At 44.2% G+C, this 14,281-nt stretch overlaps 1 protein-coding gene across 3 annotated transcripts in view; it reads left to right on the top strand.

Annotated features, from left to right (window-relative positions):
- LOC147892248 (uncharacterized) overlaps positions 1-14,281 on the top strand; it is a 43,702-nt gene that overhangs the window by 6,676 nt on the left and 22,745 nt on the right. For all 3 annotated transcript variants that reach the window (XM_087388695.1, XM_087388693.1, XM_087388694.1), the window contains exons 2-3: positions 8,898-10,908; positions 11,258-11,308. In XM_087388695.1, coding sequence (XP_087244821.1) covers positions 8,902-10,908; positions 11,258-11,308 — 2,058 coding nt within the window. In that variant the 5' untranslated portion in view covers positions 8,898-8,901. The remainder of the gene's footprint in view (positions 1-8,897; positions 10,909-11,257; positions 11,309-14,281) is intronic.

The following is a 14,281-nucleotide window of genomic DNA, read 5'->3' as shown; positions in this document are numbered from 1 at the left end:
CGTTGTTCCACGAATCGATCCTTGAACAAAAAGTACTTGAGTGGCCAGGGAAGGTTCGGGGTTGCTGGCAAGGCTCATGTGGATGGTATTTGCCATTCGAACAACTTTGCCTTTCTTGTCTTGTGCTGGGGTAGCATCTTCTGTTTGGGAAGTGCTAGGTTCCATATTGAAATTTTGCTTTGGTCGCTTGGGACAATCGAACCATCTATGGTCGCCTGTACAAATGGTACAAAGTCCTTTTGTGCTGGAGTTGTTCTTCTTGTCAGTGGCCGCACCTTTATGTTGGGGATGACAGTGATGACTTTGTGAAGAAGAAGAGGCACGATCCTTGGAGGAGTGCTTCTGTTGGAATCCAGCATACGATTTCTAAGACTTGTGGGGATCTTGAGACTGTCGCTGACCTGGATTACCTGAGTGTTTTCTAAACTTGGGGGTATCTTGAGGGCGAGCACCTTTGGCCATAGTAGAGTTCCGTGTTCTATTAGCACTCTGCTTCCGTGTGTTCATGCTTTAAGGAGGAGGCTTTCATTTGCTGTAATTTGATAATGAGAGTCAAATAACAATATGAAAGAGAATCCTTAGAAATAGAATGGAAAGAATCCACCTGGCATAGATTAGATCTGCCAATTAGTTGCGTAGCACGGCTTGAAAATCTCTTGTCTGGAGGTCCATTGATTAAGGGGCGCCTGGCGAGACTTTCAAGGCTGATTGAGGCATGGCAAGGTGATTAATAGAAGAGGGCAGATTGCGTGGAACTTGGCGCTGTCTTCTGCATGGAAATTCATAGCCTGGCGAAGGAGGCCTGCGTTGAAACCTGTGGGGTACTTAGAAACAGGACCAGGCCTGACTAGAGGGAAAAAGAGGGCAGCAAAGAGCTACTGTTCTCAGGCTAGAAAGGTGGTGTGATGAGCAGCTGGGGTTTGGTTGGTTTGATTCAAGATGAAAAGGGCATCGAGGCTGCTGATCACAAGCAAGAGAGGCTTAGAAGAAATTCGCTGGCAGAGGCTCGAAACAAATCGTTGCATCTGCGCTGTTCTTGCTTCCTGGCTGATTTGCGGGCAGCAAAGGCTGTTGATCGCAAGTAATCATGGCGATGAACCAACAAGAGCTGGCTGATGCAGGCAATCGAGAACTATGCAAGATGGAGGCCTGACGAAGGGCACGTGCTGGCTGGAAGAAGATGGCGCAATCACGTACGGCAGAAAATGGCGAAACAGAATTCTGGATTTTGCGTTTTGATTCATGTGCCTATTGCTGGGTGGTGGTTACCCAAAAATTAAAACGTGGGTTTGGAGAACCCTTGGATAGTCTAGGGTATAGGGCTGGTTTTCCTTTTTAGCCCTTTTAGGTACCCTTTTGTAGGGTGCTTGGTGCCAAAAGGTGTGCCTATTCTAAGGGGTGTGACCCTTGGAATAGGTGTACCTTTTCATGAAGGGGTGTGACCTTGTTTTAAAAAGGGGTGTCCCCACACGAAAAGAGGTGTCCTTTTTTCCATGATGGGGTGTGTCCCTTGGGTGAGGAGTCAAAACTCTTCATCAAAAGGTGTGTCCGATGGTGGAAAAGGTGCGTCCCTTGGTTTTGGGACAGCCCAAGCACATGAAAAGACATGATTTTTGTCGTGTCCATTCACATCAACTCGTGATGTGGGGGAGATAGAGAGGCCATTGATGACTTTAGGTGGGGTTGGCGCTAAAAATTTTTACGCTCATTCTCTCCGTTTCTTCCATGCACAATGTGCATGGATATCCTTCTAGCGGAAAAAGATGTATCAGATAGGCGCTAGAAGGTGGGGGGAATTTTCTACAGGCAGGAGCGAAATTTGCTCTGATACCACTATAAGAAATCCTAGATTTACTATATTTAGAAATGTGCTAAGGAATAGAAAGGAGACTGAAATAGCAGAGAACAAGGAATATTTGTATTGCTTGAGTGTGTGTAGTGTCTGTAGTATCGTCCATACAGTTGGGCCTCTCTTATATAGAGAGTGAAGAGTCACACATGAAAAGGTGTGTACTCCAAAGTGTATGTGCATGAAGAGGTGTGTACTCCTTGTGAATGGTGTGACCCTTGATGAGAGGGTACATTACAATAGGATTGTCTCTTCCATAGAATGTCTCTTGTGAAGGGTTGTGCCTCATAGGAAGTGTCCCATCGAAAGGGCATACCCTTCCACAAGTGTCCATTCATCAAACCATCCATAAGTCTAAGATATAGAGAAAAGAATACGTCACAGGTCGTGACATTCAGCTTCCAGTGGGCATAGTTTGTGCTGTTAAGTTGTCCTTCTTACTTGTACACGAAGGTCCCATGGAACCCCTTCTCCCTTACACACCTTTGCTTGAACAACTTGACAAGAGCAGCTCTCTGGGCAGAGAAGAACAGAGGAAAGGCTGGGTGGGGGTGTGGGAAAGAAGAAGAAGCTACCTTGCTGCCTTTCCGACCCCAGCGCTTGTCCACGCCTTGGATAGACTGCCCCGAATGATTCTTATGCTGTTGTGCTGTCCATGCCTAGGGAAAACTGCTCTGAACAGTCTCCTATGCCTTCCGCCTCAGATTGCCCTGGATCAGATCCTGCAAACTCTGATCAGCACCTCGGTTTTCCTCCAGCCTGGCCTAGATTGTGTCAGCTCCATGCTCTCCTGTTCCCTCCTTGAACTTGTACTCTGATACCATGTGAAAGTTGTGAACGTGCGGAAGCCTCTGAGAGAGAAGTAGAAGTAGAAGTAGAGTCTATTAACGTCCTCGGGGGGCCAAAAATGACCCATGGGACCTGTCTCAATACAATGTAAAATAGAGTCTCCTCAAGGAGAGGGGTCTAGAGTCTATGAGTTTCTGACGCCAGGTAAAAAGACGAGTGACAAAAGATCCCAATGCTGCCGGATAGAGAACTGATGTCAGCTGAGCGGAGTCCTCCAATATCTGCTGGTAGTCCTCCCTGATATGTGCATATCAGGGGCACTATAGAGCCACATGTGCCTCCGTCTCAACTGTCTGCATGTCACAAAGGGTACATACTCTAGCATGTCTGGGCTGATGCATCCAAGCTCCCTTCTCAATTGCAAATGTATGAGATCTGGTACGAAACCTGGCTATGTTTCTGTGATATAGAAGGGGGACAGGTGTGCTAATATAAGGCTGAGCATGAATCTCTATGGACATGTATGTAGACCAACATGTGGGATTTATGTTGTCTTGGTAATATTCCAGCTTTACCTTCTTTTCACTCGTCCGCTTTGTGAGTTTGCAAAGTGCTCAGTAAAGACAATTGAAACTCTTGCATGGTGACCTTTTCAGGCGGCGGTTGCCCATCCTGTACAGATGATCTTACTTTTGTGGTTCTTTTGAAGCTTTGTGCTGGCATTCCATGCTTTATGAGGCAACCTATCAGGTTGCATTTGCTGCATCTCTATTAGGTATTGCATAACTTTGATTAGTGCATGAAATTCAATCGGCCTCCTTCCCGTTTCCAACAGAAGTACTGAGTATGGAGTAGTGGGTTTGACACCAAGGTGTCGCCGTAAGAAAGCCTTTTGCATTTTCTCAATATCATTCCATGTAGAGGCTGAAATACTACCTCCCCATACTTCCACTCCATATAATACTGTCTGTACTATATATGCATCAAACAATACATTTTGAATTTTCCAGTTCCTGGTGTGAGTGTGCCTGCAGTCATTCTTAAACTAGCAGTATTTCCCCTAGCCAGTGTCCATCCTTCTGTGTATACATTGCCACCATCTGTGATCTGCCGGGATATCAACCCCTAAGTATTTGAAGGTGCTAACATACTCAATAATCTGTCCATCAAAGGTGATCTCAGGGGGATGTTCTGGCTGATTGGTACAGACTGCCATCATCTTTGTTTTTCCGACATTCACTTGCAGCCCACTTTCCCTACACAAAGTCTTGAGCACTTGTAAAAGTTTGTGCATAGAGTCCGGATCGTATGCAAAAAGAACTACATCATCTGCGTATAGCAACAATAGCACTGTCCATAGTCCCAAGTGCGGTCCTTGCAACCCTTCCTCTGTTGCAAATTCATTGATGAGTTCCTCCGGTTGATCAATGCATATTCCAAACAAGGTAGGTGATAGAGGGCAGCCTTGCTTCACTCCCATATTATTCTCAAATACATTGGACATACCCTGTGCTTGTTTGAGTCGGCATAACCTTTTCATAGATATGAGAGATGCCTGTTCTCAAGGCCACTGGGACTCCTATTGCTTGCATTCTCTTCTATAGTCCTCCTCTTGGAATTGTGTCAAATTCTTTCTTGAAATCCACAAAGCAACAAAATAAAATGCTCTTTGGGGAGAGGGTAAAATGAAAACATTTAGACTTCACAAGCAGTTGTAGCTTGAATGAAGAGATTTTGGACTACCTTTTGATTAGCCTTCTCCTTTAGTGCTATCCTTCATCATGGCTGAGTCTGCCCTTCATCTCTGGAGTGCCGACAGAAACTCAGTACGAAGACTTTGTATAAATGGATGCTCAAGTATGTGTGGGTGTGTGGATTTGTATGTGTGAGAGCATATTTTTATACTATGGTCTACACCCACTATTGGGCGCTGATGACGTCAATGGGGATGTCATAGTAGCTAGTCCCTGCTATGCATGATGGAGTTTATGGTTTTCAACCTTGTGAGTGACTATCATGAGATTGAAACTGCACTATGTTGTGTTTTTAGAGGATGAGTTTGGGAATGTTCCTGGATTCATCTAGGTATATGCTTCTGCCGTATTAGCGGACATGTAAATTTCACCTTGTAAAGTTTTCATTTAAGTTGCGGCCTGCTGGTATTGTGATAATTCTTTCTATCTTAAATGGTGCGTTGCCCTATCAGCTAGATTTAGATTTAGATGCTTGTTGGGGAGAGACTTCACAAGCACTTGTAGCTTGAATGAAGAGATTTTGGACTACCTTTTGATTAGCCTTCTCCTTTAGTGCTAGCCTTCGTCATGGCTGAGTCTGCCCTTCACCTCCGGAGTGCCGACAGAAACTCAGTGCGAAGACTTTGTATAAATGGATGCTCAAGTATGTGTGGGTGTGTGGATTTGTATGTGAGAGCATATTTTTATACTATGGTCTACACCCACTGTTGGGCGCTGATGACGTCAGCGGGGATGTCATAGTAGCTAGTCCCTGCTATGCATGATGGAGTTTATGGTTTTCAACCTTGTGAGTGACTATCATGAGATTGAAAGTGCACTATGTTGTGTTTTTAGAGGAGGAGTTTGGGAATGTTCCTGGATTCATCTAGGTATATAAAAGCAACAAAATAAAGTGCGTCCTTTCAATCTGCACTCATCCATGAGGACTCTCAAGGTAATAAGGTGGCCGGCTGTCGTGTGCTCCTTGCGAAAGCCTGCTTGTCCAGTGGCCCTTTTCTGGGCCTCTTCTGCCCATGAGCTGATTTTCATTTCAAGCACCGTACTGAAGAGCTTGGCCTAATGTAGAGCTGACCATTATAGTTTTGTAATTTGTGACTGAATTTTTGTCTCCACCCTTGTGTAAAGGCTGGACCCAATTTTCTTGCCATTCCTGAGGAAAACCATGGTGTAGAGCATGTGTTAGGATGTGTGAGAGCCATGTTCTTGCTCAGTCTCCTATCCATTTCACAAATTCAGCCTGTATCTTCATGTGATCTGAGGCTTTGCCATTAGCCATCTTCTTTAGTCCAGCTTCAATGTCTTCAAAGGTAAAAGGACTAGTACATGTGACCGATAGATCCTCCTTCCCCATTTCAGTGGCATGTGCATGATTGTACAACTTGGTAACATAATCAAGCATGGTTGCATCTGATATATCCCCTGTTACGTGTTTCTGTCCGCCTTTCACTTGTTTCCAGCCCTTTCTTGGATTTTTTATGAAAGTAATCAAATCAAATTTCTCTCTTTCTAGAATATATTTTCTTTTCTTTTTCCTTGTGAGGGCATTGTATGTCTTCTCCAATTGTTTATGCCTGTCTGCATCCAGTATGTATTTCAGCTCTTTGCGCTGTTGTTTACATTCCTCGTCATACCATTTCTTGTGTGGTAACCCTTTGACCTATTTCTTTTTTCTTGTAGATGCTGCTCCAAATGTTTGTGTGGCTGAGGCAAGTATTGCTTCCTGTAGGGCTGTCCATCTAGGGTTGGTCATTGTTCTCAGCTTTGCATACAAAATGTCTACATAATCTTGGTGTTTGTCTGGGTCTACTTTGAAACCTCCTGCATGTGCTGAAAATTTCTGCTCCCTATGTTCAATGTGTATGTCAAGATCCAACCATATTGGGAGATAGTCCGATTCCGGATATTTCATCCCTATGTTGAAGCTTTTCTCTCTGTTCATGGGGAAGAGAGAGAGAGAGAGAGAGAGAGAGAGAGAGAGAGCATCTGTTTAGATCCAGGGATACAACCACATCCAAGGGGGCTGGTGTGGAGAAGAGCTCCAAGTGACCTCTAATGTGAGACGAGAATTGGGGGAGCCTTTTATAGGCCCCTGCCCAACCTATTCGACCCGCAAGGGCTGGCCAGATTGACCGACCATTAGGTCGGGCTGACCCGACCCAAGCAAGGTTGGGCTAGGTCAGGTTGACCACGACGAGTCAGGTCAGGTAACCGACTTGGTTGGGAGCCCAAACTGGGCCCTAACTCTGCCCTGACCATGGGTCCCATTAGCCTCTACTAGCCGGCCAAAAATAGGCCACCAACCAGTCCCACAACTGCCTTAACCGTGGCAAAATGCTCAGGTATCTGGCCCTTTCGTGCCTACTAACTGTGGGCGTGCACACTCATGGAGACGCCCTTTCTCTCTACACCTGAGATGCCTTAAACTTTAGGCGCTTGTAAATTATGAGGCATTGCCTACACTTCCACCAGAGAGTCTTTGCTAGCCTTTATTGTGAGCAGTTAGGCATGTCCTATGCAAGACTTTTTGCTTGCTTATAAGTCAAGAGCATCCCTCCGTGAAAGCCCAAGGGCATGATTTATCTCGACTTCTCATGAGTGTGATGGGCCTGATTATGACTTGTGGTTCTATGTGGCTTCTTGTTCTTTCAATGGGTGTACTAATCTGGTGGATCTTTGTTTTCAGCTCTAAAGATGGATCCTCGCATTGGCATGGAGCAAGAGATCCAGCGTCAGCAGCGCTCATTACTAACACTTATCGGAAATATGGAAGTTTGCCACAAGCAAATTATTCATCTCCGGGATGATATCCTAAACCTCGGGCAGACACTTGAATACATGATTGAATACAATGTGAATGAAGTTTGTGGATGTGAAGCAGCAATGAATCGGCTACACGAAATCTATGGACATTTTACATGTAAATCTTTCAGGCAACCATTCTCTAGTGCAACTGCCACATTCCCACCTGACAATAAGACCCAGTCTTCCTCTCAGGGTTCACATATCCAAGGAAAGAGGCATCGTAAAATTAAGCACAAAAGCATAAAGAAGAGGCGACTGCCTAGCTCAGCCATATGAGACTAACCTACTGTTAATATGCCTTATTGAAGGCAAGGACAAATTGTCTGTACTAGTGGTGCTCAAGAGGGAGTTTAAGTGAAATACATGATGCTTTTAGATTTGAAATAAATTTAGCTATACGAAGAAAGGTCTTGTAGCTCTGTCTCATATATTGTCATAATCTTTGAATCAAAGTTTGCTTTCTTTCTCTTAGTGTGACTTTTTTTCTTTTGGGTTGGAGGAGAATGGGAAAACAGTTTGAACCTTTGGTACACATGGGGGTTAGGTGACCCATGGACAATGATCAAGTTTCCTGTGGGTAGAAGTGCTGCCTGCTCAGGTTTGTATCGTTGACTTCTTCTGTTGGCTCCATACCAAAACTGGGAGGGTGTAATAGTTCCCCTCAAGCACTAAGCTGCAGGCCACGTTATAGAAACACAATTACGAAAAACGAAGGGCCACAAAATTCAGTGGGGGTAGCTTTAATTTCATGTGCATGAACTGTATGCAGTGGGATGTGGGCTTTGGTACCATGGTAGAGGAGAAGTTTCATTCGTTATTTTCATTTAATGGGTTGGTTTTGAGCTTAAATGATGTTATCCTACCTCTTTTCAATTTGGATTTGGGATACAAAATATATCATGGCACTGTATTGTATTTTACTTGGTTGGCATATATCAATGATAGAGATAAAGGGACTTTCATTCATCCTGCCTTGTCCCAAGCTGGATCATATCGTTGAAATCTCAAAAGTCTTTGTTTATTCCTTTGGAGAGCCCTTTGTGCAGAATTTATAGCATATCAAGCTGCTTGGTAGTTGTGAATAGATGCAGGTCCTGTACATGTCTCATAGGTGTTGACGTTTGTTAGCAGCACATTTGCCTGGGTTTGTTCTTCCCATGAAATGGTCTTGTGCTTACTTTACCATAACTGGGGTAGGCTCAATTGCAGGCACTGATGACGTGAGTGGGGATGTCATAGTAGCTAGTCCCTACTATGCGTGATGGAGTTTATGGTTTTCAATGTTATGAGTGACTGTCATGAGATTGAAATTGCACTATGTGTTGTATTTTTAGAGGATGAGTTTGGGCATGTTCCTGGATTCATCTAGATATAGGCTCAATTGCAGGATACCAAAGATGCAAAGGGATTTTCTAGGTGAGTTTGAAGCACCTTGGAGACATTTCGTTGATGCACTGTATTTGTGACTACAACCCTTTATTTAATCTCTCTTCCCAGATCAACTGACTCAGAACATTCTTCGTCTTTTTAAAATTGATGAGGCTGAATATGACATCTGATAAGGGTTCTTAAACAATATTTTTAAAAGAGGACTAGCTTTAAACAAGGGAAGTGAACTTGATCATGTGTTAAATTTACTCTTTGCAAAACCTGTGGGCAAGTTGGTGTTCTATAACTTCTCAATATATTATACCTCCCTGCAGGTTCATGGAGGCGGAGGATGGCTTTGAGATGAAAGAGTCTCCTCTTTTGGCAACAACTAGGCGGCAAGGGTATGGTTTGGGCTTGGGGGAGTTTGAATGCCAAGCAAGTACCAGCAACTACACTGGCAGCAACGTCAGTTGCAAGAAGAGCAGAGTAGATGATGGAGAGTTTTGGCATATAGAGAATGATGATTGGAAGAAATTTTCAGGTGAATTTTCTCAACCACAAGCATTGCTGGAATTTGCAAGTGCAAAAAAATACTGTACTGGATCGATTCAAGATTGCTGGGATGCAACCCCTTGTAATCTAAGCATTCTAGATGTACCAGGATCTGAACTGAGCAGGAGTGGCAGGGAGAGTGATGACAAATGTTCACTGCCAATGCTTTTTAGATATTGCGAGGCAATAGAACCAGGGCCTGGGGCTTCTGGTTTTGATTTCCTTCGGAATGGTAGTGATATTGTAGGAGACAACAGCTCTTCTGGCTTTCAATCTAGTTGGATAACTGCAAATGGATCTGGGGATATAGGTTTTAGTGGTGGAAGTGCTGTGATGGAAGGTTGGCTGGGGAACCGGAGTGGAGTTATGGGTTCACATTCTTGTAGCATGGGGGCTGCTGAAAGAAACTCATCTGTGGCTCGCTTTGCAGTTGGTTCTTGTCTCGATGGAAACAGCACTGTGGATTTGATGGACAATTCATTGATGCAGTCGCTAGAAAACACTAGAGGGAAAGGCATCAGGACTGATTATCAAAATGGAGAGGTGCAAGCACCCCTGAATGCAACTTTTGATGAATGCACTGGCAGTGCTGAGGTTGGCAACATGTATTCAAGGTCAGTTGTTGGAGATGAAAGTAACATGGACCCGACTATCTGTTCGTACTCACAATTACGTGGCACTGAGAGGGGGAAAGCACCGTCTGAAATTGGCATTTTGCCATTCAGCCCAATGGATCAAGCTAGCAATAGTGGGCCTGATCATTTGATTGGCAGAAGAAGAAGCTCTTCCAAAAGAAAAACTTCTAGCTCTGGTTTTGCAGGTGCCTCATCTTTCCTAGCTCCACAATCATTTCATAGAAGGGAGAACTCAACAAGGACAGGTCGAGGTTCTCGGCCAAGTAAATTGGATCCTCGGAGTGCTGCTGCCCCAGATGCTTTCCTCCCCACTGATGACTCTTCTATGATTCAGATATTGGATGGTCCCGGGAACGGCAGGAATGGCTTTGTGGGCAATGAAAGTGATTTCTTCGAAACTCTCAGAGGCCGTGCAGGGAACAGGTCTTCTTTGAGTGGGATTGGTGCAGGTAGCCGGATGACTGTTGGGAACCAGTTGGTCAGCATGCAACAAGCTCAGGGTTCGTCACAGCTAGACACTCCTTTTGCAAGAAATTTGAGCAGGTCTATGCCTTCTGCACAGGCTCAGCCTTTCTTTTCAAGAAGGGTTTTTTCTGCTGAGCAATTAGGTGATCATTGTGGAGATTCAGGTGCTTTGCATGGATTTGATCAGTGGTCTACTGTATTGGGTCAGAGGAATTCCACCTCTTCTATTGTGGCCAGCTTCAGTGAAGTCAATTCTTTGCCAAGAGGGAACATCACATTCCCTAGTTTTGGTGTTCCATTCAGGGAAAGGGTTCCTTCCATGTTTGAAGGAAGTCGCATGAGAAGTATGTCTGGTAGGGCACCAAGCTGGATGGGAGCAACAACAATGGAAAGTAGAAACATCCGAGAAGCCAATGTATATTCAGTTCAGGCTGCAAATGCAGTCTTCTATCCATGTGCGACTTCAATGGCCATGAATCACTCACCTCCGTTTATATCTTTGGAAGCTATTTCACCATCTGCAGGAACAATTGCAAGTGCACACCCTTCTGTTGCTCCTCCATCCTTGTTTCTGGATGGACAGGGTGAAGGTATCCTGACAGCACCTGTTCAAAGTATGCTTGGGATGTCTTTCTGTGGTTTACATATGCTACCAACAGACAGACAACATCGAAGGCATTTTATTTCTGAGGTCTGTGTGTCTGTCATGTTAGTACTAATTTTAGCATTCCCAGTAATGTCAAAAATTTTGAGGATCTTTTAGAGCTTTGCACAGCAAATCAATTTGGAAAATTGCGTCCGCCTTTTTGAAGGTGATGTTCATTTTTTTCTTGTGGCTTTTTTGTAAGGTTTTTCCTGCCTGTTTATGCACTGCCTCTAGTGCTTGTTTTCAGGTGTTACATTTGACGGATATGTTTTTCAGCCAGTGCGTGTATAACAATTGTGTTTTGAAGAAGCCCCTTGTGATTCATCAATACTGTTAGTCCCTTTATGGAAGTTTTGGATGGATCAGACTTTAAGACTTTTTGTTGGTTGGGCAGATCTTATCTGCTCTGGAGCATGCTCGGATAAGTGAAGACCTAAGTTTTGAGGTGGGAAAATCATCGTCCGATCCGAGGCTCCCAATTTACTGGTCATCGTGCCTTCGTTTTTACTTTGAATAGTCCTGAAATGCAATAAATGTTGACTGTCCATATTGTTGTCGAATAAAGGTATACTGCTCATATATGGATGCTAGTTTTATTGTTTGTCTTGATTATGATAGTCACGTTGGTGTCAATTTCTGTTGTTGGTTACCATTGTTTCTGTTTTATAAATCGAGGGTTGGTTTTTTTGGTTAGGATTTGATAATTAAAAGGTACCAGATTGATACAGTTGTGGATAATGATTGGAACCTGCAGGGCTTTTTTAACAAGGATCAAATTGATTTTCTTGAACGACCTTGAAAGTTGAACCTACATTTGGCAACAAGTCCTTCAAGTTTAGAGATGGACATTAATTCCATTTTGTTCAGTGTTCCTCTTGGGTATTGTCACTAGTCTCTTAGAGACTGTTGCCAACAGACCATTCCAGTTGAACATTCAAGCCTTTGTAGAAACAGCCAAAGATACCTTCAATGACAGACAACTGGAAACTTTCTACTGTGGATGAAATGCCATATCTTCTCTTTTAAATGGATCAACACTTTGTCTGCATATCATTTTTGTATGTTTCAATCACAATTTCACAAACTTGTAGAAAAGATTTGTAGCAGTAGCAAATCAGTCTTTAACTTTCCCAGGGGCATGAGGTAATTTTGTCACACTCACTAACTTGCTACATGGCAGCATTTTATTTTGGCACTCATAGTTACTTTGTTAAGTCCCCAATCCATGCAATCAGGCATGCTAACTAGAGAAGACACAAGGTTAGATAAAAGATGATTACTGTAGCCAAGCATCAGCTCACTTCCCAGACATAGACCCTGAGATATGGAGGATCACCCTTGTCTAGGTTTCCCTCTCGAGTCCAGGTTACAGTGTCCCATACCACCTTGACCCACCTCAATTGTGTGGTGCCACTACCGGACTCCTTATGAGCTGTCTATAAGGAGTCCGGGATCCACAATGATTGATCCCTGAAAAACGAGAGCTAAGCCACACATCACATGACCGTTGCAGTATAAACATGCACACAAATTCAGGGGGCTGTGCATGTTTATACTGTAACGGTGATGTGATGTGTGGCTTAGCTCTCGTTTAAACCTTGCTGGGTACTATGCTGAAATAAAGAGTCAATAGCTCGAGCAAAAAGCAACGACAAGTACTGAACATATACTGTCTAAAATATGCTAAGGGCTGGTACTCAGAAACCGAAACATCAGCTCACCTCCCAGACATAGACCCTGAGATATGGAGGATCACCCTTGTCTAGGTTTCCCTCTCGAGTCTAGGCTACAGTGTCCCATACCACCTTGACCCACCTCAATTGTGTCGTGCCACTACCGGACTCCTTATGAGCTGTCTATAAGGAGTCCGGGATCCACAATGATTGATCCCTGAAAAACGAGAGCTAAGCCACACACCACATGACTGTTGCAGTATAAACATGCACACAAATTCAGGGAGCTGTGCATGTTTATACTGTAACGGTGATGTGATGTGTGGCTTAGCTCTCGTTTAAATCTTGCTGGGTACTATGCTGAAATAAAGAGTCAATAGCTCGAGCAAAAAGCAACAACAAGTACTGAACATATACTGTCTAAAATATGCTAAGGGCTGGTACTCAGAAACCGAAACATCAGCTCACCTCCCAGACATAAACCCTGAGATATGGAGGATCACCCTTGTCTAGGTTTCCCTCTCGAGTCTAGGCTACAGTGTCCCATACCACCTTGACCCACCTCAATTGTGTCGTGCCACTACCAGACTCCTTATGAGCTGTCTATAAGGAGTCCGGGATCCACAATGATTGATCCCTGAAAAACGAGAGCTAAGCCACACATCACATGACCGTTGCAGTATAAACATGCACACAAATTCAGGGGGCTGTGCATGTTTATACTGTAACGGTGATGTGATGTGTGGCTTAGCTCTCGTTTAAACCTTGCTGGGTACTATGCTGAAATAAAGAGTTAATAGCTCGAGCAAAAAGCAAAAACAAGTACTGAACATATACTATCTAAAATATGCTAAGGGCTGGTACTCAGAAACCGAAACCTGGCACTGTGGTGGCTCTTCTGTGAGCGGTGAAAATGTCTTGGATCTATGTCTGTCTGGCTGTCTCACGCTGTGCACCTTATAGTTCCCAGGAGTTTCGGAAACAGGGAAATGGAAACGGTGTTTCGGAGTTTCGGTTCATAAGGTTAATAAAAAATATATATTATATATAATAATTATTAATACATATGTCATACTGTACACAACAAGGCCTGAGAGGACAACAAGGAGGAGAGGAGAGGGCAAGGGCTGAGGAGAGTAAGGAGGATATGCTAGAGGGGAGAGCAAGGAGGAGGGGCAGCAGGCTGAGAAGGGGGTTGTAGGATGAGAGGAGAGCAAGAGGAGAGGCTGGAGAGGGAGAGCAAAAACTGCCCTACCGGCCGATGGGGTTCTTACTTCTTACTCGGTGGTTGAGGCGGGTGTGTGTGTGTGTGTGCTGGCACTTTTGCTTCTATAGCTGAGCATTGGTGTCTACAAGCTCTTATATTGCTGCTCTATATATACGTTTCCTTGGCTAAATTCCAGAGGCACTGCAAAAGGCTAAAAACAACACCCCCCCCCAAAAAAAAAAAGAAAAAGAAAAAGGGGTCTGAAACGCAGTTTCTGGTTTTGGAAATGGCACCGAAATAGCGAACCATTTCGGGTGCCCAGAAACACCGTTTCTGGGCACTATGGAGCCTGTGGTTTAGGGGATGTGGTCGCCTCGATCTCTGAACTCGTTGAGCTGTTAGAGTGACCCCTCATCTTTGGTGGTCTTCTTTGAGGAAAGCTGCGATAGGCTGGACCTCAGTAGAATGTGCTCTAGTCGCTCTCCGTATCGTGGGTGGCCTTTGCACCACTCTCTCGGTAATCCAGACTGCCTGCATA

The sequence above is a fragment of the Dipteris shenzhenensis genome, chromosome 17 (assembly GCF_047967505.1).
Source record: "Dipteris shenzhenensis isolate YYH24624 ecotype China chromosome 17, Dip_SZ_1.0, whole genome shotgun sequence".
NCBI classification, from domain to species: Eukaryota; Viridiplantae; Streptophyta; class Polypodiopsida; order Gleicheniales; family Dipteridaceae; genus Dipteris; species Dipteris shenzhenensis.
The sequence above is the reverse complement of the archived record's forward strand: the minus strand, read 5'-3'. Positions and strand labels throughout refer to the sequence as shown.